Source organism: Pithys albifrons, chromosome 2 (genome assembly GCF_047495875.1).
Source record: "Pithys albifrons albifrons isolate INPA30051 chromosome 2, PitAlb_v1, whole genome shotgun sequence".
Classification (NCBI taxonomy): domain Eukaryota; kingdom Metazoa; phylum Chordata; class Aves; order Passeriformes; family Thamnophilidae; genus Pithys; species Pithys albifrons.
The window spans coordinates 120,399,544-120,426,825 of NC_092459.1; the positions used below are offsets into that span (position 1 = coordinate 120,399,544).

A 27,282-nucleotide genomic window follows, 5' to 3' on the forward strand; every position below is an offset into this window, starting at 1 on the left:
TGGGATCCTTGGGAATCCCCCTCGCCCTGAGCTGTCCATTCCCTGTGCCCAGTTCCCTGGATGCCACTGGGATCCTTGGGAAGCCCCATTGCCCCGAGCTGTCCATCCCCTGTTCCCAGTTCCCTGGATGCCACTGGGATCCTTGGAAATCCTCATTGCCTCGAGCTGTCCATCCCCTGTGCCCAGTTCCCTGGATGCCAATGGGATCCTTGGGAAGCCCCGAGCTGTCCATTCCCTGTGCCCAGTTCCCTGGATGCCAATGGGATTCTTGGGAAGCCCCGAGCTGTCCATTCCCTGTGCCCAGTTCCCTGGGTGCCACTGGGATCCTTGGGAATCCGCATTGCTTCGAGCTGTCCATTCCCTGTGCCCAGTTCCCTGGATGCCAATGGGATCCCTGGGAATGCCGGAGCTGCCCCCTGGCTGTGGGTTGGGATTGGGGGCTGGTTTGGAGCATGTGTGGCTGGGGCTGGAGGGGAAGGTCTGTCCGTGGATCCCACCCCATGAACTGCTCTTTGTGATTGCAGAGCTAAGGCTAAAGGGAAAGAGAAAAAACACCTGGTGCTGCCCTTCAGGTACCCTGAGCCCACCCCCATCCCTCTCCCCAGGGCCCTCTCCAGCCCCAGCCCCAGCCCTGAGGCAGCTGCAGGGCAGGGACACGAGGGGATGTCCTCAAAGCCGAGTTGTGTGGAGGCATAAAAGGAGAACTCCCTGTGGTGCCACCAATGGGAGCCCCGTGCCCACCTCAGGCTCCTGGGGCACAGGGTGTGGCTGTTTGGGGGGCACTGAGGGGGGAGTGGAAGGGCCAGGGGGAAAGGAGGAGAGGGGGAAAGAGGAATCAGGTGTTTGGGGGCACCTCTGACACTGAGGGGGGGGAGTGGAAGGGCCAGGGGGGAAGGAGGGGAGGGAGAAGGAGGAATCAGGTGTTTGGGGGCACCTCTGGCACTGAGGGGGGGAGTGGAAGGGCCAGGGGGGAAGGAGGGGAGGGAGAAAGAGGAATCCAGGGTTTGGTGCCACTCCAGGCCCTTGGAGGAGGGTCCTGGATCCCTCAGGTGGTGCCACCCCCCTGCTCATCCAGGTACGGGTGATCCCAATGCCCAGGCCTGGAGCTGGCACAGGAGCCAGGGGGGCAGGGAGGGGCAGAAGGGGGAACAGGAGGGGCAGAAGGAGGGGCAGAAGGAGGGGCAGAAGGAGGGGCAGAAGGAGGGGCAGGAGGAGGGGCAGGAGGAGGGGCAGGAGGGGCAGAAGGAGGGGCAGGAGGGGGGACAGGAGGGGGGACAGGAGGGGGGACAGGAGGGACACAGAGGAAGGGAAGGGACACTTGGAACATCCTGTGGTCCTGCATCCCCGGCTCAGGCCACATTCCAGTGCCAGGAAGGGGGACAGGAGGCAGGACCAGCACTGCCAGGACCCCCCACCCATGAGTGGGTCACCCCATTCTGGCTCAGGAGACATTCCAGACACTCTGCCCACCCAGGAGAGTTGGGATGGGAGAGTTTCCCAGCTGGATTTGGGAAGGAAGGGTCTCACATCAGGGACTTCAGAGGGATCCTGGTGCCCTCTCCAGGTGGGGTGTGACCAGCCAGAGCTCTGCAGGGAGCTGGGACCACATCCCTGAGCTGGGGGAGGGAACAGGGAAGGATTCAAACCCTCTCCTGGCCCCAGGGCAGCTTTTCCAGTGCAGATGAACCAACTGAGCCGCTGGGAGGGGGTTTGTTGCTCCCAGGATGAGCTCAGCTGGCACAGGAATAATTTCTCCTGATTTGGGAACTATTTCCCCTGATTTGGGAACCATTTCTCCCAGATTGCTCTCAGAGCAGCTTCTGGCTGTTTGCCAGGCTGATCCCTGCCCATGCTGGATCCTCCTGCTCTTCCCAGTCCCCCCCAGTGCTGGTTCCTGCCCCACCCTGTGCTGGGACTGCTCTGCTGGGCTTGACCCCTCCAAAAACCCACCCAGACACACATCCAACCATTTCTTCCTTTTCCTGGGTGGTTTTCCAGCAGCTCAGGGCACAAGGAGCAACAATTTCATGGCTTGAAGCCTCCCCAGCACAGTGGGGTAATGAACTGTAATTAAAACCAGCCTCTTAATTACTTTCCAGAGCTGGTTAATTGTTTTCTCCTCCCCACTTTGCTGCAGCACAATGAGGAGGATGAGCCAGGGGAGAAAGAGGGACTGGGGAGGGAAAGAGGGAGGGAGAGAGGAAAAGAGGGAGGGGGAGAGGAAAAGAGGGACTGGGGAGGAAAACAGGGAGGCAGGACCCAGAGAAAAATGTGGGAGAGAAGGAAAAGAGGTTTGGAAAGGCAGAGATTGCTCAGGGGTCAGCAAAGGGAACAGGGAGGGAGGGGTTGGTGTTTCCTGCATGGAACCAGGGCAGGACTCAGTTCCAGCCTGGGCAGGGATGAGGAACCCAAATCCATCCATGACCTTCAGCCCTTGGAGGGATCTGTGGATTCCCTGCTGGGGGAGGATGAGGAAGCCCCTTCCCCTCTTCCAGAAGGGGACATTTTCCTTTGCCTCCTGCCCCAAGTCCAGGCATGTCCCCCTGTCCTACATGTCCTTTCCTGGCCCCATTCCCACATCCAGGGAGTCCCAGCACCTCCAGCTCTGGGATTGGGGTCTCCTGAGCCCCTCCAGCCTGGCAGAGGGACGTGGTCAGGGTGTTTTCCACCTCAATTTCAAACTGAAAGAGAGGAGGGTCAGATGGAATATTGGGAAGGAATTCTTGGCTGGGAGGGTGAGGAGAGGCTGGAATGGGTTTCCCAGAGAAGCTGTGACTGCTCCATCCCTGGGAATGTCCAAGGCCAGGCTGGACAGGGCTTGGAGCACCCTGGGCTGGTGGGAGGAGTCCCTGCCCATGGCAGGGGGTGAGAATTTTATGATCTTTGAGGTCCCTTCCCTCCCAAATCACTCCAAGTGACTGAAGCTCGTTTGCCTTTTGTCCCCTCGATGCTCCAGCAAAGCCAAGGAGAAGACCAAGGAGCACAAGTAGGTTTTGCTCTCCCTGCTGCTTCTCCTCCTTCCCACCCTCCCCCTGGTGTGCTCTGCCTTTCCCAAAGCTGATCCTGCAGCCCTGGAGGAACTTGGGGGTCTCCTGGACGTGTGGCTTTGGAGCTGTAGGGAATATTTATCCAGCAAAAGACACTGGAGGGGGCCTGGGGGGTTGGAGGAAGCTCTGGGAGGGACCTGAGAGGTTTTGAGGGAATCCTGGATCCCACCAGGATGGATGGGAGTGGCAGGAGGAGTTTCCCAGCCTGGCCAGGGCTCGGGGCAGGAGAGGGGCTGGGTGATAAAATGGGACTTGGGATGAGCTTTTCTTGGGAAATCAGGAGAAGGTCCTTCCACCAGAGGGTGGTGGGCACTGCCCAGGCTCCCCAGGGAATGGGCACAGCCCCGAGGCTGCCAGAGCTCTGGGAGGGTTTGGATTCTGGGATTGTTGGGGTGTCTGTGCAGGGCCAGGAGTTGGACCCAATCCCTGTGGGTCCCTCCAGCTCAGGATATTCCACAGCTCCTGTCACACCATCCACGGAGCCAAGTTCCTTCAGCTCCTGCCTCCCTCTCACCCCCAGCTCTCTCCTGGATTCCAGACCACGTTGCTCTCCCAGGAGCAGAGTCCTCCAGGTCTGGCTTAGCAGAGTTTAAGCTGGAATTTAAGCTCAGCTCCAGGGAATGATCCTGGAACCACCACAGGGCACTTCCCCACCAGGGAGGTCCCTCCTGGCCCACCTTTATTGCTCTGTGGTTTGAGGAGCAGGTTGTGGATTAGGATGGAATGGAGCCTCCTAATTAATGGTGTAAAGGGAGGAGCTGATGAGGGGGAAAGGAGACAAATGTCCTCAAACAGTCAAGAAGGAGAGGGCAGAGCCAGGAAAGGTGGGAGCAGCTCTCCCTGCAGGAATCCTCGCTGTGTTCCCACCCCTGGGAAGGGAAGAGGCTCAGGGGGTCTGAGGGTTGGGATTTTCCCAAGGGTGGTGAGTGCAGGATGAGCCCTTGGGATCAGCACCGGGATCTGGTCCCAGGACAGGTGGGAGAACGGGAAAACTCCCCAGATGGAGGCAGGTCCTGCCTGACAGGTGCAATTCCTGCAAGGAAATGAGCCGTGGAAACCCCGCTCGCAACTGCCCAGGAAAAAGGAAGGATTAAAATGTCCTTTTAAGCCATGAATAATTAACCTGTAACCGGATCTGTAGGAGCTGGTCGGGACAGAGGCTGCTCCCACCTCCCTGCTGTGCCTCCAGCATCCCTGAGTCCCTCCAGCTCTTCTCCTGGAGATCCCCACGGGGGAAACCCCAAGGGACAAAGCCTGGAGAACCTGCATTTCAGGAGGGTTTGTGTTTCACCATCCCTGGGGAGAATCCACCTGCAATCCCATGAAAATCCCCGGGAATTGCCCTGCCCAGGGGCTGGGTGGGGCTTCTCATGCCTAATGCAGGTTTGAGTTCCTTTGGAGGTTTATCCCAACTTGGGAGCACCATTAAGGTGTTTGTCCCCCACCTCCAAACGTGCTGGAGCCCAAGTGGCCCAACTGGGTGTGATGGAGCCTCCTGATGGATGGTGGAAAGGGAGGAGGAGATGAGGTGGGAAGGGAGAAAAATGTCCTCAAACCATCAGCAAGGACAGGACTGAGCCAAGAAAGACAGGAATAGGTCTCCTTGCACTGGTCCTGACTCGTTCCCCTACTGGGAAGGGAAAGAAATGTCCTTAAACTGTCAGCAAGGACAGGGCAGAGCTGAGAAAAATGGGAAGAGCTTTCCCTGCTGTGGTCCTGCTGGTTCCTTCCTCTGGGAAGGGAAAGAAATGTCCTCAAACCATCAACAAGGACAGGACAGAGCCAAGAAAGACAGGAATAGGTCTCCTTGCACTGGTCCTGGCAGGTTCCTTCCTCTGGGAAGGGAAAGAAATGTCCTTAAAGCGTCAGCAAGGAGAGGGGCAGAGCCAGGAAAAATGGGAAGAGCTTTCCCTGCTGTGGTCCTGCTGGTTCCTCTCCTCTGGGAAGGGAAAGAAATGTCCTCAAACCATCAACAAGGCCAGGACAGAGCCAAGAAAGACAGGAATAGGTCTCCTTGCACTGGTCCTGGCAGGTTCCTTCCTCTGGGAAGGGAAAGAAATGTCCTTAAACGGTCAGCAAGGACAGGGCAGAGCCGAGAAAAATGGGAAGAGCTTTCCCTGCTGTGGTCCTGCTGGTTCCTTCCTCTGGGAAGGGAGACAAATGTCCTCAAACCATCAACAAGGACAGGACAGAGCCAAGAAAGACAGGAATAGGTCTCCTTGCACTGGTCCTGACTCGTTCCCCTACTGGGAAGGGAAAGAAATGTCCTTAAACTGTCAGCAAGGACAGGGCAGAGCCAGGAAAAATGGGAAGAGCTTTCCCTGCGCTGGTCCTGCTGGTTTCTTTCCTCTGGGAAGGGAGGCAAATGTCCTCAAAACATCAACAAGGACAGGATAGAGCCAGGAAAGACAGGAATAGGTCTCCCTGCTCTGGTCCTGCTGGTTCCCCTCCTCTGGGAAGGGAGACAAATGTCCTCGAACGGTCAAGGAGAGGGCAGAGCCAAGAAAGACGGGAATAGGTGTCCCTGCACTGGTCCTGCTGGTTCCCCTCCTCTGGCAAGGGTTGGGATGGAGCAGCGGTTTGTGGTGTTCGGGAAGGAGCAGCAGCTCCCCTCGGGATTCCCGGAGCTCTGGGAATGCGGGAGAGAGGCGGGTGTTGGCCCAGGAGGGCTCTGGGTGCAGTCGGACGGCATCTCAGGTTCGCCGACGCTCATGGAATATTCATGCGGGGCCGGTGTCGGCTCTCCGGGAGCAGCGCCCGATTCCCGCCGGGAGCAGCGCCCGATCCCCCTCCGGGAGCAGCGCCCGATCCCCCTCCGGGAGCAGCGCCCGATCCCCCTCCGGGAGCAGCGCCCGATCCCCCTCCGGGAGCAGCGCCCGATCCCCCTCCGGGAGCAGCGCCCGATCCCCCTCCGGGAGCAGCGCCCGATCCCCCTCCGGGAGCAGCGCCCGATCCCCCTCCGGGAGCAGCGCCCGATCCCCCGCCGGGAGCAGCGCCCGATCCCCCGCCGGGAGCAGCGCCCGATCCCCCTCCGGGAGCAGCGCCCGATCCCCCTCCGGGAGCAGCGCCCGATTCCCGCCGGGAGCAGCGAAGGGTCGGGCCGGGCTCGGGCTGTGCCTGGTTGGGGTCCCGGTCCCTGCTCCGACCCCCAGGATGGGGGTCCCCCCCTAACCCGGCCCCGGCGCTTCCAGCACCTTCTCCCGAGGGCCCCGAGCGCTGGAGCGGCTCCTGAAAGGAGGTAGAGCCGGGAATGGGACCAGGAGATAGAGCCGGGAATAGGAATGGGAACGGGAGATAGAGCCGGGAATGGGACCGGGAGGTGTTTGGGAAGTGCCAGCGCTCGCTCGGCTGGGAAAGGGGCTCGGGGGGATTGGGAATTGGGCGTGAGCCGCTGGGATTCTGCTCGGAGTGTCTGGGCCGGCTCCTTCCTCCTCCCCGGCTGCGCCTTCCTCCTCCTCCTCCTCCTCCTCAGCTCCTGCCGAGCACCAGCGGAATCCTCTGCTTGGAAAGTTTGTGCTCGTCTCTTTTTTCCCTGTTTCCTCCCCCACCCGCCCATTTTCCTTTTTTAATTTTTTTATGTTTATTTGGGGGTTTGTCGGGGATTTTGTTTGTTTTGTTTGTTTGTTTCCTGGGGGGGTTGTGGGCTTTTGTTTGTTTTTCCCCCGTTTTTTCTCCTGATTTTTTCCTAGTTCTTTTTTTCTTTTCCTGGTTTCTCATGTTTGTTTTTTCCTGTATTTTCCTTTTTTCCTTTTTTTAACTCTTTTCCTTTCCCCCCTTTTCCCTTTTTCTTTTCTCCCGTTTTCTTTTTTCGTTTTTGTTTTTCCGGTTTTGTTTTCTCCTGTTTCTTTCATTTTCTTTTTTTGTTTTTCCATTTCTCCTGTTTTCCTTTCTCTTTTTAATTTTTGCTTTTTGTTTTTTCCTTTTCATTTTTTCCTTTTTCTTCTATTCTCTCTTCATTCTTTTTCTTTTTTCCTCTTTACCCCATTTTTTCTTATTTTTCTCTTTTCCTTTCCCCTTTTTTCCTTCTCCCTTTCCCCTTTTTTCCTTCTCCCTTTCCCCTTTTTTCCTTCTCCCTTTCCCCTTTTTTCCTTCTCCCTTTCCCCTTTTTTCCTTCTCCCTTTCCCCTTTTTTCCTTCTCCCTTTCCCCTTTTTTCCTTCTCCCTTTCCCCTTTTTTCCTTCTCCCTTTCCCCTTTTTTCCTTCTCCCTTTCCCCTTTTTTCCTTCTCCCTTTCCCCTTTTTTCCTTCTCCCTTTCCCCTTTTTTCCTTCTCCCTTTCCCCTTTTTTCCTTCTCCCTTTCCCCTTTTTTCCTTCTCCCTTTCCCCTTTTTTCCTTCTCCCTTTCCCCTTTTTTCCTTCTCCCTTTCCCCTTTCTTTCCTTTCCTCCCCCTTTCTTTTGGAGATGAGGTTCATCTTGGAGGGAGATCCAGGCTCAGGTTAGATCTGGACTGGAGGTGAGGTCCAAGCAGAAGGTGAGGGAGGGTCCAGCCTGGAGGTGAGATCTGGGCTTCAGGTGACATCCCAACTGGAGGTGAGGTCCAGGCTGGAGGTGGTAACAAGGCTGGAGGTGAGGTCCAGCTTGGAGGTGAGATCCCACCTGGATGTCAAGTCCAGGCTGGAGATGATGCCAAGACTGGAAGTGAGGTCCAAGCTGGAACTGAGATCCCACCTGGATGCCAGGTCCAGGCTGGTGGTGATTTGAAGACTAGAAGTGAGGTCCAACCTGGAGGTGAGATCCCAGTTGGATGTCAGGTCCAGGCTGGAAGTGAGGTGAGGTCCAGCTTGGAGGGGAGTTCAGTCTTGGAGGGAAGTTCCAGGCTGGAGGCAAAATCCAGCTTGGAGATGAGGTTCATCTTGGAGGGAGATCCAGGCTCAGGTTAGATCTGGACTGGAGGTGAGGTCCAAGTAGAAGGTGAGGTCCTGGCTGGAGTTGAGGGAGGGTCCAGCCTGGAGGTGAGATCTGGGCTTCAGGTGACATCCCAACTGGATGTGAGGTCCAGGCTGGAGGTGATAACAAGGCTGGAGGTGAGGTCCAGCTTGGAGATGAGGTCCAGCTTGGAGGTGAGGTCCAGCTTGGAGGTGAGGTCCAGTTTGGAGGTGAGGTCCAGATTGGAGGTGAGGTCCAGTTTGGAGATGAGGTCCAGCTTGGAGGGAAGGTTCAACCTGGAGATGAGGTCCAGGCAGGTGAGGAAAGGTCCATCCTGGGGGTGAGGGGAGGTCCTGGCTGGAGCTTTGGTCCAGCCTGGAGCTGAGGTCCCCCCTCACTTCCCAGCTGGCTCAGGAGCATCTCCATCAAACCCACGAGGTTCCTTTGGGCACTTTCTGGTAATGGGAATTTTCCAGTCAAACCCATTCCCCTGTGGCTTCACCCCCTCCTGCTGTGGGGACAGTCCCCCCATGGCCTCCAAACCCCTCTCCAGATGTTTGTGTGACACACCAGGACAGGGTTGTCCCAAGGCCTGCCCTGTGCTCCCTGCTGGGTCCCCTTTTATGGATGTGATGGGTGTTTGCACCTACTCAGGGTTTCAGCTGCATCTTCAGGCTAAAAATCCTCATTAGATCCAGACTAGAGGCTGGAGAGGGACCTGGGACAGGGGCTGGAGGGACAGGACACAGGGAATGGCTTCCCAGTGCCAGAGGGCAGGGCTGGGAAAGGGGATATTGGGAAGGAATTGCTGGCTGGGAGGGTGGGGAGGGGCTGGGCTGGAATTCCCAGAGAAAGGATGGATGGCCCAGCCCTGGGAGTGTCCAAGGCCAGGTTGGATTCCCTGGGACAGTGGGAGGTGTCCCTGCCCATGGAATGGGATGAGCTTTGAGCTCCCTTCCCACCCAAACCAGTCTGGGATTCCACAGAGCTGGGATGGCTCCAAGTTGGGCTTCCCAGCAGCCAATCCCATGGGATGCAGCTCCAAGGGATTAAAGGAAAACCCTGAACTCCAGGGAGACCTTGGAGGCCCTTCCAGAGCCTGAAGGGAACCCAGGAGGGCTGGAGGGACAAGGGCTGGAGGGACAGGACACAGGGAATGGATTCCCATTGGGAATAGGGAGATCTGGGGGGACTATTGGGGAGAAATTCCTGTCTGGGAGGGTGGGGAGGGGCTGGGCTGGAATTCCCAGAGAAAGGATGGATGGCCCAGCCCTGGGAGTGTCCAAGGCCAGGCTGGATTCTCTGGGACAGTGGGAGGTGTCCCTGCCCATGGCAGGGGGTGGGACTAGATGGGCTCTGAGGTCCCTTCCCACCCAAACCAATCTGGGATTCCATGACCTTGTACTGGTGTTCTGGAAGGGGGAAAATCTTGTTCCTGGAATTGGCTGTGGGAAAGCCTCAGGATCTGCTTCTCCAGCCAAAGAGGGTCTGGATTTTCCACAGCGAGGTGGGGGCACTGTTGGAGTGTGCAGGAATCTCTTTGGGGAGCAGCTCCTTGAACAGGTCAAGGGATAAGAGGAGTTGGAACAGAACAGAGACACAGATCATGGGAAGTTTGGTGGCTGCCAAGGTCGAGTTCCAGCCTTGTGTTTTATCCCAAACTGAGGAATTCCTAGGGAAAAAACAGGGAAAACCCCCAAGACTCCAGGGCCATGAACCTCCCTGTGGTCTGGACTCTGCCCCGTGGCCTCTTTGCTGCAGCCTCTGCTCTGTCTCTCACCTGGTATTTCCTCTCTTCCTCCTGAGCCAGGAGAGGTTCCTCCTGTTCCCACTCCCAAGGTCTGGAAAACACTAAAATACACTAAATTTTGTTGGTTTGTTTTGTTTTTTTTTTTATTTCCTCTCATCTTCCAGAGCTGGGAAAGGAGTTTTTTCAGCCATGAAACTTGGCAAGGCCCGTCCCCCCAAGGATGAGCATCGGAAACAAGGTGGGATTGTGGAGCTGGGGGTTGGTTTGGGTGGGAAAGGGCCTTAAAGATTGTTCTGCCATGGGCAGGGACACCTCCCACTATCCCAGGGTGCTCGAAGGGAATCCAGCCTGGCATGGGACACCCCCAGGGATGGGGCAGCCACAGCTGCTCTGCCTAACCTGTGCCAGGGTCTGCCCACCCTCCCAGCCAGGAATTCCTTCCCAGCATCCCATCCCACCCTGCCCTCTGGCACTGGGAAGCCATTCCCTGTGTCCTGTCCCTCCATGCCTTGTCCCCAGTCCCTCTCCAGCTCTCCTGGAGCCCCTTCAGGCGCTGCCAGGGGCTCTCAGGTGTCCCTGGAGCCTTCTCTTCTCCAGGTGACCCCCCAGCTCTCCCAGCCTGGCTCCAAAGGGGCTCCAGCCCTGCAGCATCTCCGGGGTCTCCTCTTGTCCCACTCCAACAGGTCCATGACCTTCCTGTGCCAATCCCAGAGCTGGAGGCAGCACTTCCCACCTGCTGTGACTGTGACCCAATGTCACCATCTCCCAGCTGACTTGGGGACACCTTTTTCCCCCATCTCAGCAGCTTTTTCCAAGCCCAGACGTGGGGCCAGCGTGGCCATGGCAGTGCTGGGGGGCTCTGGGCTCTTCCCTCTCCCTGCAGGAATTTTCCCATCTGGAGAAATGACCCCTCTCTCCTGTTTTTTTCCAGGCTCTTGGTTGTCTTTGCAACATCTCTGTTGGTCACCAGAGCTCCAACTCCTGCTCAAATTCTCTCTCACCCCTTGAGTTTGGGGTGTTTGTCATTTCTCCTTTTCTTTTGCCTTCCTGGGAATTCTGCCCAGGTGGAATTAAGTGTCACACGAGTCAAAGCTCTGTAATGATCCTTTAGAGCCCAGGCTGGCTGTGACCCGACCTGGTGGCTGCTCTTCTTGTGCTCCCAGTGAGGTCTGGGGGGATGGATTGGGTTCCTTTTGTCTTCCCCTTTAATTATTCACCCAGTGGAAAGAAAAATAAGAGCCATTCCTTTGTCTCCTCCCCGCAGATGAACCTGCTGTTTTGGAAACAGAAGACCTGGACAGGAGAGCCATGAGATATGGAGGTGGCCTGGAGCCAGACACCATCTCCTTGGCCTCTGTCACAGCTGTCACCACCAATGTCTCCAACAAGAGGTGAGGGCACACCCCAAACTGTGTGTCCCCTGCCCTGGATGGGACTGGGAATCATCTCCCCATGGATCCAGTGGGATGAGGGGGGGTTTGGGAATACCTGACCTGCTGCAAAGATCACCAAAGCCCACCAGGGTGTCCCAGCCCAGCCCCAGGGTTTGAACTCCTTGGATTCAAAGAGGACATGGAGGGACAGGACACAGGGAATGGCTTCCCACTGGGGTACTGGGGAAGGATTCCTGGCTGGGATGGAATTCCCAGAAAATCTGCCCCATCTCTGGGAGTGTCCAAGGCCAGCTTGGAGCCACCTGGGACAGTGGGAGGTGTCCCTGCCCATGGCAAGAGGTGGGATGGGACAATCTTTAAAGTCTCTTCCCACCCAAACCATTCCATGAATTCCATAACCATTCTGGGATTCCACAAAATCCATCTGTGGTCTGACCAAGGGTTTCTCCTGACCAAGGCCAGGTTGGACAGGGCTTGGAGCCACCTGGGACAGTGGGAGGTGTCCTTGTCCATGGCAGGGGGTGGGATGGGACAATCTTTAAAGTCTCTTCCCACCCAAACCATTCTGGGATTCCACAAATTCCATCTGTGGTCTGACCAAGGGTTTCTCCTGCCCCTCCAAAGGTCCAAGCCTGACATCAAGATGGAGCCAAGTGCTGGGAGGCCCATGGACTACCAGGTGGGTGACAACGTTGTGCCCCCACCCCCAGGGGTTACATCCATGGAATGGGGGGACCATTTTCCAGGACCAGCTTCATGGTGGGTTCCAACACTCTGCACTCACCGACCAGGACCCCCCAAGAATTCCCTGGAATTCAAATGGTGGAGGGATAAACTCAAGCCTAAGTCATCAACTGGGTGTGTCCTCCATGAAGGAAGCCCAGAGAGCCCAAATTAAGCTCTCACTGAAGGCTGTCCCCAGTTCCTCCTTGCAGCAAACTGGGACAGTGGAAGGTGTCCCTTCCCATGGGAAGGAACTGGATGATCTTCAAGGTCCCCTCCAACACAAACCACTCTGGGATTCTGTGGTGCCACCAACAGAGCTCTGATCCCACAGCTTGGCTAAATCCACTTGATTCCCACCTGGCTTGAAGCCCCCATGCTCTGGGGCAGGAATAGCTGGAATTCCAGGGGTGTCCTGATTCCCACACCACCCTGGACCCTCCTCTGATGTGACATTCCCAGCAGGAGCTGAGGCGTCCAATCCCACAGCCCATTTGGGGATGGATTTGAGCTCCTTGGTGTGAGATTCTCAACAGGAGCTCAGGTGTCCAATCCCACAGCCCTTTTGGGGGTGGATTTGGGTTTCCTGGTGTGAGATTCCCAACAGGAACTGAGGTGTCCAATCCCACAGCCCTTTTGGGGATGGATTTGAGCTCCTTGGTGTGACATTCCCAGCAGGAATTGAAGTGTCTGAGCAGCCCCAGTGTCGTGGTGGGACCAGCAAACCCCAGTCCTGCCACCACTGCAGGGAAATTGGCCCAAACTGGGGGGTGAGGAGCTGGGCTAAGGCAGAGCTGGTGCTTCTGGGGGCAGCTGAAGGTCCCTGTGGGCGGCCGAAGGTCCCTGGGGGTGGGTGAAGGTCCCTGGGGGTGGGTGAAGGTCCCTGTGGGCGGCTGAAGGTCCCTGTGGGCGGCTGAAGGTCCCTGGGGGCGGCCGAAGGTCCCTGGGGGCGGCCGAAGGTCCCTGGGGGCAGCCGAAGGTCCCTGGGGGCAGCCGAAGGTCCCTGGGGGCAGTTGAAGGTCCCTGGGGGGCAGGTGAAGGTCCCTGTGGGCAGGTGAAGGTCCCTGGGGGCAGTTGAAGGTCCCTGGGGGGCAGGTGAAGGTCCCTGGGGGCAGTTGAAGGTCCCTGGGGGGCAGGTGAAGGTCCCTGTGAGCAGCTGAAGGTCCCTGTGGGCAGCCGAAGGTCCCTGTGAGCAGCCGAAGGTCCCTGTGGGCAGCCGAAGGTCCCTGTGGGCAGCCGAAGGTCCCTGTGGGCAGCCGAAGGTCCCTGTGGGCAGCCGAAGGTCCCTGTGGGCAGGTGAAGGTCCCTGTGGGCAGGTGAAGTACCCTGTGGGTACATGAAGGTCCCTGTGGGCACATGAAGGTCCCTGGGGGCGGGTGAAGGTCCCTGGGGGCGGTTGAAGGTCCCTGGGGGCAGCCGAAGGTCCCTGTGGGCAGCCGAAGGTCCCTGTGGGCAGCTGAAGGTCCCTGGGGGCAGCTGAAGGTCCCTGTGTCCCCTGTCCCCTGTCCCCAGGTCAGCATCACCATCATCGAGGCCAGGCAGCTCGTGGGGCTCAACATGGACCCCGTGGTGTGTGTGGAGGTGGGGGAGGAGAAGAAATACACGTCCATGAAGGAGTCAACCAACTGCCCCTACTACAACGAGGTGGGTCTGGGAGGGGTGGCCCAGCCCCAGCTCTGCCCTCAGTTAAATGGGATTTCTTGTCCACTGGGTTTAGCTCCTGTCACGAGGTGAAACCTCAATGGGAAATCAAGACTTTGCCCTCTGGAGTTTGGCAAAAAATGGCAAAAAGTGCCCTCAGGTCATGTGGGATAATTTACCCTCAAAGATTTCCAAGAGTTCAGTTCCCCAGGTCGGGGTGGGGGTCTCAGGGGGGTGTCCCAAGTGCTGCAGGGGCTCCCCCAGGCACTCTCAGCTTCTCCAGGGGTTTCCCAATCCCGAGGATCCCACCCCAGCTCTGCCCTCACGGCTCCTCTTTCCCTTCCAGTACTTTGTCTTCGACTTCCACGTCCCCCCCGACGTCATGTTCGACAAGATCATCAAGTTGTCTGTGAGTGACAGTGGTTGCCTTGTCCTTTCCATGGGGACTTGGAAACAGCCCATTTCGGGATGGATTTGAGCTCCTTGGTGTGAGATTCCCAACTGGAGTTGAGGTGTTCCATCCCACAGCCCATTTGGGGATAGATTTGAGCTCCTTGGTGTGAGAATCCCAACAGGAGTTGAGTGTTCAATCCCACAGCCCATCTGGGGATGGATTTTACCTCTTTGGTAATGGATTTGGGTTCCTTGGTGTGACATTCCCACCAGGATCTGAGGTGTTCAATCCCACAGCCCATTTGGGGATGGATTTGACCTCTTTGGGGATGGATTTGAACTCCTTGGTGTGACATTCCCGCCAGGAGTTCAGATGTCCAATCCCACAGCCCACTTGGGATGAATTTGAGCTCCCTGGTGTGACATTCCCACCAGGAGCTGAGGTGTCCAATCCCACAGCCCATTTGGGGATGGATTTGGGTTCCCTGGTGTGACATTCCCAACCAGAGCCAAAGTGTTGGATCCCACAGCCCATTTTGGGAATGGATTTGAGCTCTCTGGGGATGGATTTGTGCTCCTTGGTGTGACATTCCCAGCAGGAGCTCAGATGTCCAATCCCACAGCCCTTCTGGGGATGGATTTGACCTCTTTGGGGATGGATTTGAGTTCCTTGGTGTGACATTCCCAGCAGGATCTGGGGTGTCCAATCCCACAGCCCATTTGTGGATGGATTTGACCACACTGGGGATGGATTTGAGCTCCCTGGTGTGACATTCCCAGCAGGAGCTCAGATGTCCAATCCCACAGCCCATTTGGGGATGGATTTGAGCTCCTTGGTGAGACATTCCCAGCAGGATCTGAGGTGTCCAATCCCACAGCTTATTTTGGAATGGATTTGAGCTCCTTGGTGTGACATTCCCACCAGGAGCTGAGGCGTCCAATCCCACAGCCCATTCTCGGATGGATTTGAGCTCTCTGGGGATGGATTTGACCTCCTTGGTGTGAGATTCCCATCTGGAGCTCAGGTGTCCAATCCCACAGCCCTTTTGGGGATGGATTTGAGTTTCCCAGCAGGACCTGAGGTGTTCAATCCCAAAGCCCTCCCCTCTTTTGCAGACCCCCCAGTCCCTCTTTCCCTTAAGTCCTGGCTCCACACACCTCCTGAATTCCCTCCCTGGATGTCTCTGGAATTCCAGGGCTGGGTAGAACCAAACCTGTTTATTCCTGGGGAGAAAAAAGACCTCCCTGAACCTGCCAAGGAGTTTCCCTGGACATGAGACTGGCAGAGCTATTGAAGGCTTGGATAGTGTGGAATTCCAGGATTGGGAATGCTGAGAGCAAGGCAGAGACTCCAGCCCTGCCCACAACCAGGAGATCTGCAGATTCACTGCCTAATTAGGGCACACTAATTAGGACCACCCACACCTATCCCATGAACAATTGTCCAATTTCTCCCACAAAGAAAATCAGACCATAAAATCTGAGCATCCTGAAGACTTTTCCATCAGGAAAAATTCCAGTGTTTGCTGCCATAGTGGCTGGAAAACTGGATCCTGCTCCAGAGATGAATTTCTTGGCATTTTTTGCTCAATCCAAACCTCCACTTGGTTGCAAAACCACCAACCAAGAGCTGCCAACCCCACCAGGTGTCCCCAGAGTCCTACACAGACCGAGGGAAAGGGATCAGCTCCTTTCCCACCCGACCCCCAACACCTCTGGAGGGAGCCCAGGACATGGAAAAGGAAACCTGACTGGTGTTCCCTCTGGATTTGCAGGTGATCCACTCCAAAAACCTGCTGCGCAGCGGGACCTTGGTGGGCTCCTTCAAGATGGATGTTGGGACTGTTTATACCCAGCCTGGTATGGGAATGCTCTTTGCTCTGGTCCTGTGTCTGCACCCGCAGGGAGGGACCTCCCCAGGGGCCAGGGAGGAGCTGCTTTCCTTGGAAGATGCTTTTCCAATTTAGTGTTGGTGTCTGAGACAGGGACAACTCTCCTGAGTTCCCTCCTGGGCCAGGAGAGGCCACCCAGCACCTCTGGAGGAGGTTCCATAACCCATCCTGAAATTGTGGGATCCCGGAATGGTTTGGGTGGGAGGGGACCTTAAAGATCATCCCATCCCACCCCTTGTCATGGGCAGGGACACCTTCCACTGTCCCAGGTTGCTCCAAGCCATGTCCAACCTGACCTGGGACACTTCCAGGGTAGGATTGTGGACTTACAGGTTGCTTTGGAGGGGAAGGAGCCTTAAAGATCGTTCTGCCATGGGCAGGGACACCTCCCACTGTCCCAGGTTGTTCCAAGCCCTGTCCAACCTGGCCTTGGACACTCCCAGGGATGGGGCAGCCGCAGCTTCTCTGGGAATTCCATTCCAGCCCATCCCCACCCTCCCAGCCAGCAATTCCTTCCCAATATCCCCTTTCCCAGCCCTGCCCTCTGGCACTGGGAAGCCATTCCCTGTGTCCTGTCCCTCCAGCCCTTGGCCCCAGTCCCTCTCCAGCTCTCCTGGAGCCCCTTCAGGCCCTGCCAGGGGCTCTCAGGTCTCCCAGAGCTTTCTAATCTCCAGGTGACCCCCCCAGCTCTCCCAGGTGTTCCAGGAGAGGCTGAGATGTCTCCTGGGGGTCTGGTCTCCATCACTGACCTGCTGAGGAAGGATCCCCAAGGTGCCCTCCTTAGGCAAGACATTGACCCTCCACACAAGGGCTGGTCCTGCCCTCCATGACTGGCACTTAATCCCAGCAAGGAGGATGCCTGGTGTGACTGGAAAAGAGGGAGAGGTTGATTAGAACTGTTGACCATCCAGTCCATCCATTCCCCAGCACTGCCAAGGCCACCACTGACCATGTCCCCAAGTGCCACATCCTGCAGGACTGGGAACTCCACCGTTCCAGATTCCCCCACTGCTTCTCTGTCCTCAGCAGGAGATCCACCTTCCTGATGGATTTTCAGGGATGTCTCCCTGGCTCCCTCACACCTGGAGGTGTTTGGGGTGTCTGTGCCAATCCCACCCTGGAGTGAGAAGACACCGGTGAGGTGTTGGCTGTGTCTCATTGTGATCTGTGTCCCTCTTGTCCCCTGGGCTCCAGAGCACCAGTTCTACCACAAATGGGCCATCCTGTCCGACCCTGAGGACCTCACAGCGGGGCTCAAGGGCTACCTGAAGTGTGACATCGCCGTGGTGGGCAAAGGGGACAACATCAAGACCCCCCACAAGGCCAACGAGACGGAGGAGGATGACATTGAGGGGTGAGGACATCAGGGCCAGCTTCTCCCAGCCCCTCCTGGGAGTGGCTTTTACCTCAGATCAGGGTCCAAACCAGTCCTGGTGCACACACTCACCTGTGCCAGGAAACCAGAGGGACCAATCCGGTGCTTTCCAGGGAGAGGGCAGGTGGTCCTGGGGCAAACCCAGGTGACATCAGGCACAGACCTGTCACTTCTGTCAGGTCAGACCATCTGCTGGTTGTGGAACTCTCTGTGCCAACACCAGCCTGGTGGCAACCAATGGGGTGTCCCCACTCCTTACCTGGAGCTCCTGATGGCCCTGGATGGGATGGGATGGGATGGGATGGGATGGGATGGAATGGGATGGGATGGGATGGAATGGGATGGGATGGATTGGGACGGGATGGGATGGATTGGGATGGGATGGATTGGAATGGGATGGGGTAGATTGGGATGGGATGGATTGGAATGGGATGGGATAGATTGGGATGGGATGGATTGGCATGGGATGGGATGGGATAGATTGGATTGGGATGGATTGGAATGGGATGGGATAGATTGGAATGGGATGGGATGGATTGGCATGGGATGGGATGGGATAGATTGGATTGGGATGGATTGGAATGGGATGGGATAGATTGGAATGGGATGGGATGGATTGGAATGGAATGGGATGGGATGGATTGGAATGGAATGGGATGGGATGGATTGGAATGGGATGGGATAGATTGGAATGGGATGGGATGGATTGGAATGGAATGGGATGGGATGGATTGGAATGGAATGGGATGGGATAGATTGGAATGGGATGGGATGGATTGGAATGGAATGGGATGGGATGGATTGGAATGGAATGGGATGGGATAGATTGGAATGGGATGGGATGGGATGGATTGGAATGGGATGGGATGGATTGGCATGGGATGGGATAGATTGGAATGGGATGGGGTGGGATGGGATGGATTGGAATGGGATGGGGTGGGATGGGATGGATTGGGATGGGATGGGGTGGGATGGATTGGAATGGGATGGGATAGATTGGGATGGAATGGAATGGGATGGGGTAGATTGGGATGGGATGGGATGGATTGGGATGGGATGGATTGGAATGGGATGGATTGGGATGGGATGGGATGGATTGGAATGGAATGGGATGGATTGGCATGGGATGGGATGGGATAGATTGGAATGGGGTGGGGTGGGATGGGATGGATTGGGATGGGATGGATTGGAATGGGATGGGATGGGATGGATTGGCATGGGATGGGATAGATTGGGATGGGGTGGGATGGGATGGGATGGGATGATGTCTCCTCACCCTCTGCCAAGGCACAGCAGGGAGGTCTGGATGAGGTTCCCCAGGCTCCACATGCGCAGGGCTCTTTGACTTCCCAGAACATCTCAAAGGTCATGGAACAAAAAGCAGGAGATTTTCACACTCAATTCCAGCTCCAAAACATTTCAGGCTCATTAAAATACCTCCAAATGCAAACAGGGTCTTCCAAATCTGCCCCTCAGCCTCTCCCACGTGGAACCACAGAATGGTTTGGGTTGGAAATGACCTCTGAGATCGAGTCCAACCATTAATAGTGAGGAACCCAGACTGGGAGCCAAACACCAGCACAGCTCTCCTGACTTGCTGAGGATTAGGAGGTTTGAGGCACCTCCTGGGCTCCTTTGGGCCATCACTCCATGGTGACATTATCCTACTTTTTCACAGAATAAAAGAATGGTTTGGGTGGGAGGGGATCTTAAAGTTCACCCAGTTCCAAAGGGACCTTCCACCAGACAAGGACAACTCCAGCAGTTCCTCTGGAAGGGCTTTGCCCGCAGAATTCCCCTGGGTTTATTTCATCCCCCAGTGGAGGAAAACCACAAGTGCCATAAAACCAAATGGAAGGACTTCAATTCTGCCCCAAAACAATCCCCCCAACTCTCCTGTGCCCTGATAAAGGACAAAGACTCTCCCAACATCCCACTCATCCCATTTCCACGGAGTCAGTGCCCGGAAAGAGGGGCAGCTCCTCTTTGGTGGCCCTTGGTCAAATCCTAAAGGATAGAAAAGCCCTCCAAGCTCATCCAATCCAACCTTTACCCTCTCCTGGAAACCCCCCTAACCCCAGCAGGGCTTCCCAACCCCATCCCCTGCCATTCCAGGAATCTCCTGCTCCCCGACGGGGTGCCCCCGGAGCGGCAGTGGGCGCGGTTCTACGTCAAGATCTACCGGGCAGAGGGGCTGCCCAGGATGAACACCAGCATCATGGCCAACGTCAAGAAGGCCCTCATTGGGGAGAACAAAGACCTGGTGGACCCCTACGTGCAGGTGGTGTTTGCAGGGCAGAAGGTGAGCAGGGAGGGACCAGGCAGGTGACGTGAGCCCTGCAGAGGTGGCCAGAGGTGGTTTCACTGTTCCTGGCATGTTGAGATTGGGTAATGTCACCTTGTTTCCCTTGGTTGTCCTGGAGGTGTTGAGATGTGTCTGATGCCACCTTGTTTCCCTTGGCTGTTCTGTCATGTTGAGATGTGTCTGATGTCACCTTGTTTCCCTTGGCTGTCCTGTCAGTACCAAGGTGTGACTGATGTCCCTTTGTTTTCCTTGGTTCTCCTGGCATGTCAAGATGTGTGTAATGTCACCTTGTTTTCCTTGGCTGTCCTGTCATGTTGAGATGTGTCTGATGCCACCTTGTTTCCCTTGGCTGTCCTGTCATGATGAGATCTGTGTGATGTCTCCTTATTTCCCTTGGTTGTCTTGGCAGGTTGAGATGTGTCTGATGTCACCTTGTTTTCCTTGGCTGTCCTGTCATGTTGAGATGTGTGTGATGTCATCTTCTTTTCCTTGGCTGTTCTGTCATGATGAGATCTGTCTGATGTCACCTTGTTTTCCTTGGCTGTCCTGTCATGTTGAGATGTGTCTGATGCCACCTTGTTTCCCTTGGCTGTCCTGTCATGTTGAGATGTGTCTGATGCCACCTTGTTTCCCTTGGCTGTCCTGTCATGTTGAGATGTGTCTGATGTCACTTTGCTTTCCTTGGTTGTCCTGTCATGATGAGATCTGTGTGATGTCTCCTTGTTTCCCTTGGCTGTCCTGTCATGTTGAGATGTGTCTGATGTCACTTTGCTTTCCTTGCTTCTCCTGGCATGTCAAGATGTGTGTGATGTCACCTTGTTTCCCTTGGCTGTCCTGCCATGTTGAGATGTGTCTGATGTCACCTTCTTTTCCTTGGTTGTTCTGTCATGTTGAGGTGTTTCTGATGCCACCTTGTTTCCCTTGGCTGTCCTGTCATGTTGAGGTGTTTCTGATGCCACCTTGTTTCCCTTGGCTGTCCTGGATGAGATGTGTGTGTCACCACCTTGTTTTCCACATTTCCCCTCTCCAGGATGTGTTTGCAGCTCCAAGGAAAGAAGTTTCTTACTTGGGATTGGGGAGTCATGAGGCAGGATGGGTGGAATTGGCAACTCAGGTTGTGAGGGGTGGCTTGGGAGACCCAACCCTTGTCTCGTTCTCTCTGGGGACAACGAGAACCTCGTGGATCCCTCTGTCCAGGTGGTCTTTGCAGGGCAGAAGGTGACCAAGAAGGGACCAGGGTGACCCTGGGGGGTGACATGAGTAGGATCAGACATTGTACAGGTGGCCCAAGGTGGTCTTGGTTGTCCTGGAGGTGTTGAGATGTGTCTGATGTCCCCTTGTTTTCCTTGGCTGTCCTGGCATGTTCAGATGTCACCTTGTTTTCCACATTTCCCCTCTCCAGGATGGGTTTGCAGCTCCAGGGACAGAAGTTTCTTCCTTGGTAGAGGGGAGTCAAGGGGCAGGATGGGTGGAATTGGCAGCTCAGGTTGTGAGGGCTGGCTTGGCAGACCCAACCCTTGCCTACCATCCTTCTCCTCCCTCTCCCAGGGGAAGACATCCATCCAGAAGAGCAGCTACGAGCCCCTGTGGAACGAGCAGATCGTGTTCACAGAGATGTTCCCTCCCCTGTGCAAGAGGATCAAGGTCCAGATCCGGGACTCGGACAAGGTCAATGACGTGGCTATCGGGACCCATTTCATTGACTTGAGGAAGATCTCCAATGAAGGAGACAAAGGTAGAGCTGAGGGGGACACACTGGGATGTCACCAAGTCCATCAGTAGCAAATTTGCTGATGACACCAAGTTGGGAGGGAGTGTCGACCTGCTGGAAGGCAGGAGGGCTCTGCAGAGGGACCTGAACAGGATGGAGAGACCTGGAGAAGGATCTGGAAAGGCAGGAGGGCTCTGCAGAGGGACCTGGACAGGCTGGAGGGATCTGGAGAGGGACCTGGACAGGCTGGAGGGATCTGGAGAGGGACCTGGACAGGCTGGAGGGATCTGGAGAGGGACCTGGACAGGCTGGAGGGATCTGGAGAAGGATCTGGACAGGCTGGAGAGATCTGGAGAGGGACCTGGACAGGCTGGAGGGCAGGAGGGCTCTGCAGAGGGGTCTGGACAGGCTGGAGGGATGGGCTGATTCCAATGGGATGAGGTTCAACAAGGCCAAGTGCAGGTCCTGCCCTTTGGCCACCCCAACCCTCTGCAGCGCTCCAGGCTGGGCACAGAGTGGCTGGAGAGCAGCCAGGCAGAGGGACCTGGGGGGACTGAGGGACAGGAAGGTCAACAGGAGCCACCAGTGTGCCCAGGTGGCCAAGAAGGCCAAGGGGATCCTGGCCTGGATCCAAAGTAGCGTGGCCAGCAGGCCCAGGGCAGTGACCCTTCCCCTGGACTCTGCCTTGGGGAGGCCACACCTTGAGTGTTGTGTTCAGTTCTGGGCCCCTCAGTTGAGGCAAGAGATTGAGGGGCTGGAGCGGGGCCAGAGAAGAGCAACGAGGCTGGAGAAGGGACTGGAGGTGGCACTGAGTGTCCTCTGAAACACCTCCAGGGACAGAGAATCCACCATGTCTTGATCCAACCCCACTGTGATCACCAGCCCAGGGCACAGAGTGCCAGAGTGATCCCAGTGGGGTTGGATCAAGGGTTGATGATCTCAGAGGTCTCTTCCAACCCAAGTGAGAAGAGCAACGAGGCTGGAGAAGGGACTGGAGCACAAGTGCTGTGGGGAGAGGCTGAGGGAGCTGGGGGGGCTCAGCCTGGAGCAAAGGAGGCTCAGGGGGCACCTTCTGGCTCTGCAATCCCTGCCAGGAGGGGGGAGCCGGGACAGGGGGTCGGGCTGTGCCCCAGGGCACAGGGACAGGAGGAGAGGGCACGGCCTCAGGCTGGGCCAGGGCAGGGGCAGGGGGCACAGGAGGAGGAATTGGTTGCTGGAAAGGGTGGGCAGGCCCTGGCAGGGGCTGCCCAGGGAGGGTTGGAGTGCCCAGCCCTGGAGGTGCCCAAGGCAGGACTGGCCGTGGCACTGAGTGCTCTGGGCTGGGGGACAAGGTGGGCATCGGGCACAGGGTGGGCTCCATGGGCTGGGAGGGCTTTGCCAAGGTGGGCATCGGGCACAGGGTGGGCTGGCATGGGCTGGGAGGGCTTTGCCAAGGTGGGCATCGGGCACAGGGTGGGCTCCATGGGCTGGGAGGGCTTTGCCAAGGTGGGCACTGGGCACAGGGTGGGCTCCATGGGCTGGGAGGGCTTTGCCAAGGTGGGCACTGGGCACAGGGTGGGCTCCATGGGCTGGGAGGGCTTTGCCAAGGTGGGCATCGGGCACAGGGTGGGCTCCAGGGGCTGGGAGGGCTTTTCCAGCCCCAGTGATCCTGTGGGAACTCTCTCCATGGGTGCACAGCACATCCCAGCCCACGTCACCACTCACAGAGCAGGGAAGCTCTGCCAGCCCTTGAGTCCCCACCCCAAGTGCAGGACATGCCCCTCTCCTGGCACTGCCCCTCCTTCCACACACATTCCATGCCCCGCAGGTTTCCTGCCCACCTTTGGCCCTGCCTGGGTGAACATGTACGGCTCCACTCGGAACTACACCCTGATGGACGAGCACCAGGAGCTGAACGAGGGGCTGGGGGAGGGCGTGTCCTTCCGGGCCAGGCTCCTCATGGCCCTGGCCGTGGAGATCCTGGACACCACCAACCCCGAGATCAACAGCTCCACCGAGGTGCAGGTGGAACAGGCCACGGCTGTGGCTGAGGTGAGTCCTGCCCCTGCCCCTCCAGCTGCCAGGGGTGGGTTCTGAGGCTCGGGAATTTTGGGATGTGTTGTCTGTGGACTCACAAAACGAGGATTTCAAGTGGTGTTGTCCCCATGCTCTGGATCCCACAGCACAAGGAAAGCAACTCTTGAAGGGATTTCAGGTTCTGTGATGATCCCACTCCTCATATTCCACAGGAATGGGCACATTCCAGGGAATTCCAACATTCCCCCTCTTGTTTTCCCGGTTTTGGGATCAATTCCCACAGTTTGTGACTCTGGAAAAATCCCAATTTGGGGTTATTTTTGGGAACAAATCCCTTGGGAAAAGTCCACCTCCAACATCAGAGAATTCTTGGGAAATCCCTGGGAAAAGGAGGATTTTAGGGAATTATCCCTAGTTTTGTGCAACCTGGAGTTGGGAAGTTGGGAAGAGGCTCCAAAGGGTCTGGGAAGCAAATCCTGGATCCTCCCAAAGGTGAGGAATGATGGGAATGGGGCAGGAAAAGGACACTTTGGGAACATGGGAGTCGATTCCAAACTTATTCCAAGGCTTGGAGTGCTCCAAGCGGGATTTGGGAATGGGGGGCACAGCCCAAAATTCCTGGGAAATGGAAAGGTTGGGAAAGCTGGGAAAAATGGAAAAGCTGGGAAGGATGGAAAAGATAAGAAAGATGGAAAAGATGGAAAGGAATGTCTGAGCAGGATCATTTCTCTGGCACGGCTTTCCCAGAGCAGCTGTGGCTGCCCCAGCCCTGGAGTGTCCAAGGCCAGGCTGGAAAGGGCTTGGAGTGACCTGGGACAGTGGGAGGTGTCCCTGCCATGGCAAGGGATGGAATGGGATGAGCTTTAAGATCCCTCCATCCCAAACCATTCCATGATTTCCGTGGTCTCCCAAGCTTTGAGACGCTGGGGACAGCCAAGGACAATGGGCCAGCCCCAGCTGTCCCACTCCTGTCCTGTTGGGTTCCAAACAGAAGCCAAGAATTCCATCCATTTCCCAGCCAGAGGGAATGAAACCAGCTGGAGATCAAACCATTCCCATTCCAAAGGAGCATCCAGGCAGATGGATTTGGGTGGTTTGAGTAACTCAGGTTGTGAATGAATTCCTGAATGTCCCTTGGACCTGCAAGGGGTGACTGATCCCAACACAGTTAAAGGTTGTGTTTAATTAAAAGGTATTACAATGAGATCCTTCATTAAACCCTCTCTGCAATGAGCCAAGAGAGGGGAGAGAAAACCCTCGTGCTGCCCTTGAAATCCTGAGCAGCAGCACCAGCCCTTGAGGGTGCTCAGAGGTGCCAGGGGAGCCCCCCTGCCCCTCCATCCAACCCTGGTCCCTGTGCCCTCCTTCTCCTGCAGAACTGCACTGGGAAGATGGAGGAATTCTTCCTCTTTGGAGCCTTCCTGGAAGCCACCATGATCGACAGGAAGATTGGGGACAAACCCATCAACTTCGAGGTCACCATTGGTAGGTTGGTTGGTTGGTTTTTTTGGGGGGATTGGGTTGTTTTGAAGTGTGGCTGGGGTGAAATCCAAAGCTGAGAGCAGGATTTCTTCCCAGTTTGCCACACTGACCCATGTAGGACTCTGGGGAGAAGGGGATGGATCCTCCACGGGCACAAGCCACGTGGGGCTTAGTCTGTGCCTGCTGGGCTGTGGCCAGGGGAGCTGATCCCTCTCTCATCCTGATTTTGTGCCATGGAGAGTGACCCCCAAGGGGAGGGAGGGTATTCCCACCGTTTGAGAGGGGACAGGAGCAGGGCACAGACCCCCCTCAGGAATCTGTGGCTCCTGGACGTGGTTTCAGAGCTGAATTTCATTGCCCCCCGTGATTCCCACAGAGAAAACTTCTCCCAGCTTGAATTAAACCCCAGGGATTGAGCCCAGTTGGAGTTACAACCTTTTGAATTTATTCCACCCTTTTTCTTGGAGGTAACTATGGCAACCAGGTGGATGGTGTGACCAAACCTGTCCCGAGGAGGAAGAAAGAGGGAGGGGATGGGGATGAGGAGGAGTCAGAGCTGCTCCAGAACTCCAGCGAGGATGAAGGTGATGAGGATGGAGAGCTGGTCTCTGTCTCTTCATCTCCACCCATGAAGCCCCTGGTCACTGACAGGTCAGTGTGTTCACCTGGCACTGAGGGGGCACTTCTGGGCATACCTGGGGATTCTCTGGTGTCCAGTAAAGTGGGAATTCACCTCCCAGGACACCTCACAAAGGAGCAGGTCCAGAGAAGAGCAACGAGGCTGGAGAAGGGACTGGATGTGGCACTGAGTGTCCTCTGAAACACCTCCAGGGACAGAGAATCCACCATGTCTTGATCCAACCCCACTGTGATCACCAGCCCAGGGCACTCTGTGCCCTGGGCTGGTGATCACAGTAGGGTTGGATCAAGGGTTGGATCAAGGGTTGGACTTGGTGATCTCAGAGGTCTCTTCCAACCCAAGTGAGAAGAGCAACGAGGCTGGAGAAGGGAGTGGAGCACAAGTGCTGTGGGGAGAGGCTGAGGGAGCTGGGGGTGTTCAGCCTGGAGAAGAGGAGGCTCAGAGGTGACCTCAGCACTGTCTGGAAGTGCCTGAAGGGAAGTTCTGGCCAGCTGGGGGTTGGTCTCTTCTCCCAGGCACTCAGCAATAGGACAAGGGGGCACGATGGGCTCAAGCTCTGCCAGGGGAAATTGAAGTTGGAGATCAGCAAAAAATCCTTTGCAGAGAGAGTGCTCAGGGATTGGAATGGGCTGCCCAGAGAGGGGGTGGATTCCCCATCCCTGGAGGTTTTTCAGCTGAGCTTGGCCGTGGCACTGAGTGCCATGATCTGGTAAAGGGACTGGAGTTGGACCAAGGGTTGGACTTGATGATCTGGGAGGGCTTTTCCAACCCAATCCATTCTGTGATTCTATTTCCATCCTTCAGCTCCTGGGTGGGCCCCTGAACTCCAGGCTCTCTGACCCCTTTAGGGCTCTTCCCCTGTGGCAGAGGGATGGAGTCCAAAAAAAATCCAAAAAATCCTTACTGGGCACTGAAATGCACAAGTTTCTCTCCTGTATGTGAAAGTTTTGGACATTTAAGAGTCCCAGGGCAGGGAGCGGAGCTGGGAAGGGGCTGGAGCAGCAGGAGCTGCTGAGGGAGCTGGGGGGGCTCAGCCTGGAGCAAAGAGGGATCAGGAATGAGCTTCTCCCTCTCCAGAATTCCCAGAAAATATGTTGGAGCCAAGGGGTGGTTTGGGCTCTGCTCCAGGGACAGGGACAGGAGGGAGGGAAGGGCTCAGGTTGGGCCAGGGAGGTTCAGGTGGGACATTGGGAACAATTCCCTCATGGAAAGGACTGTCCAGCCCTGGCACAGCTGCAGGGCAGGGGTGGAATCCCCACCCCTGGAATGATTTACAATCCATGTGAATGTGGCACTTGGTCAGTGGTGGCCTTGGCAGTGCTGGAGGATCCTGGGTGGAAAAATCCCACTGGAAAAACCTCCTGCAAACACTTTGGGCAGGAGATTGGGGTAAAACACGTAAATCCTCTCACCAGCCTGGTTTGTTTTGGTCAGTCTGTCCCCAAAGCCACAGGCAGTGACAGCCACTGGAGTGAGGACATGGCAAACTGTCCTGCCCTGGCTCTGAGGATGCACAGCTGGTTGGCAGGGACAAATCACAGCTATCAAATTATGGCAGTTTTTTCTGTCTGCCCCACAAATTGCTCTGGGATGTGCTGGTGGCACGGGCAGGATCCCGGAACCTGCAGGTGGGATTTTGGGGAGGGTTTTCCAGCCCCAGCCTAAGCAGGATCTGCACTTATGGCTGGGCTGGGAGTCAGACACAGCCTGGCTTGGAGCACAAAGGACCAGGATTAAGGGAAGTTAATTGGATTTAAGCTGATGAGAGAAGACGCTTCAAGTGGGTTTTAATCGTGTTTTACCAGTCGGTTGGTGTTAATAGAATTAACTGCCTTCATTCAGGCAGGAAATTAAACAAAGCCCTCTGAACTGAAGGTGTTTGCCCCGAGTGTCTCCCTGGGGTTCCCTCCCTTCCACCCCCGCTCCTTCCCCGGGTGAATCTCGAAGGGGAATGAGAAGTGCAGATGGTTTGGGGTCTGTCCCCGCTCTCTCTGTCCATGTGCACCCAAATATCGGCAGCCCCTGCGCGCCGAGAGCCGCATCCCAGCC

General features: G+C 56.3%; 1 protein-coding gene across 4 annotated transcripts in view; it reads left to right on the forward strand.

The window, feature by feature from the left end:
- The first annotated feature begins 6,204 nt into the window (after positions 1 to 6,204).
- Positions 6,205 to 27,282, forward strand: part of OTOF (otoferlin) — a 66,181-nt gene continuing 45,103 nt past the window's right edge. For 2 of the 4 annotated variants that reach the window (XM_071547635.1, XM_071547637.1), the window contains exons 1-13: positions 6,205 to 6,285; positions 9,826 to 9,899; positions 10,926 to 11,052; positions 11,680 to 11,734; positions 13,291 to 13,422; positions 13,766 to 13,828; positions 15,588 to 15,672; positions 16,899 to 17,058; positions 19,195 to 19,381; positions 20,933 to 21,119; positions 22,903 to 23,126; positions 24,488 to 24,596; positions 25,061 to 25,244. In XM_071547635.1, coding sequence (XP_071403736.1) covers positions 9,851 to 9,899; positions 10,926 to 11,052; positions 11,680 to 11,734; positions 13,291 to 13,422; positions 13,766 to 13,828; positions 15,588 to 15,672; positions 16,899 to 17,058; positions 19,195 to 19,381; positions 20,933 to 21,119; positions 22,903 to 23,126; positions 24,488 to 24,596; positions 25,061 to 25,244 — 1,562 coding nt within the window. In that variant the 5' untranslated portion in view covers positions 6,205 to 6,285; positions 9,826 to 9,850. Of the gene's footprint in view, positions 6,286 to 6,528; positions 6,557 to 9,825; positions 9,900 to 10,925; positions 11,053 to 11,679; positions 11,735 to 13,290; positions 13,423 to 13,765; positions 13,829 to 15,587; positions 15,673 to 16,898; positions 17,059 to 19,194; positions 19,382 to 20,594; positions 20,603 to 20,932; positions 21,120 to 22,902; positions 23,127 to 24,487; positions 24,597 to 25,060; positions 25,245 to 27,282 lie in introns of those variants that run through there. The other 2 variants (XM_071547636.1, XM_071547638.1) reach the window with 2 other exon arrangements.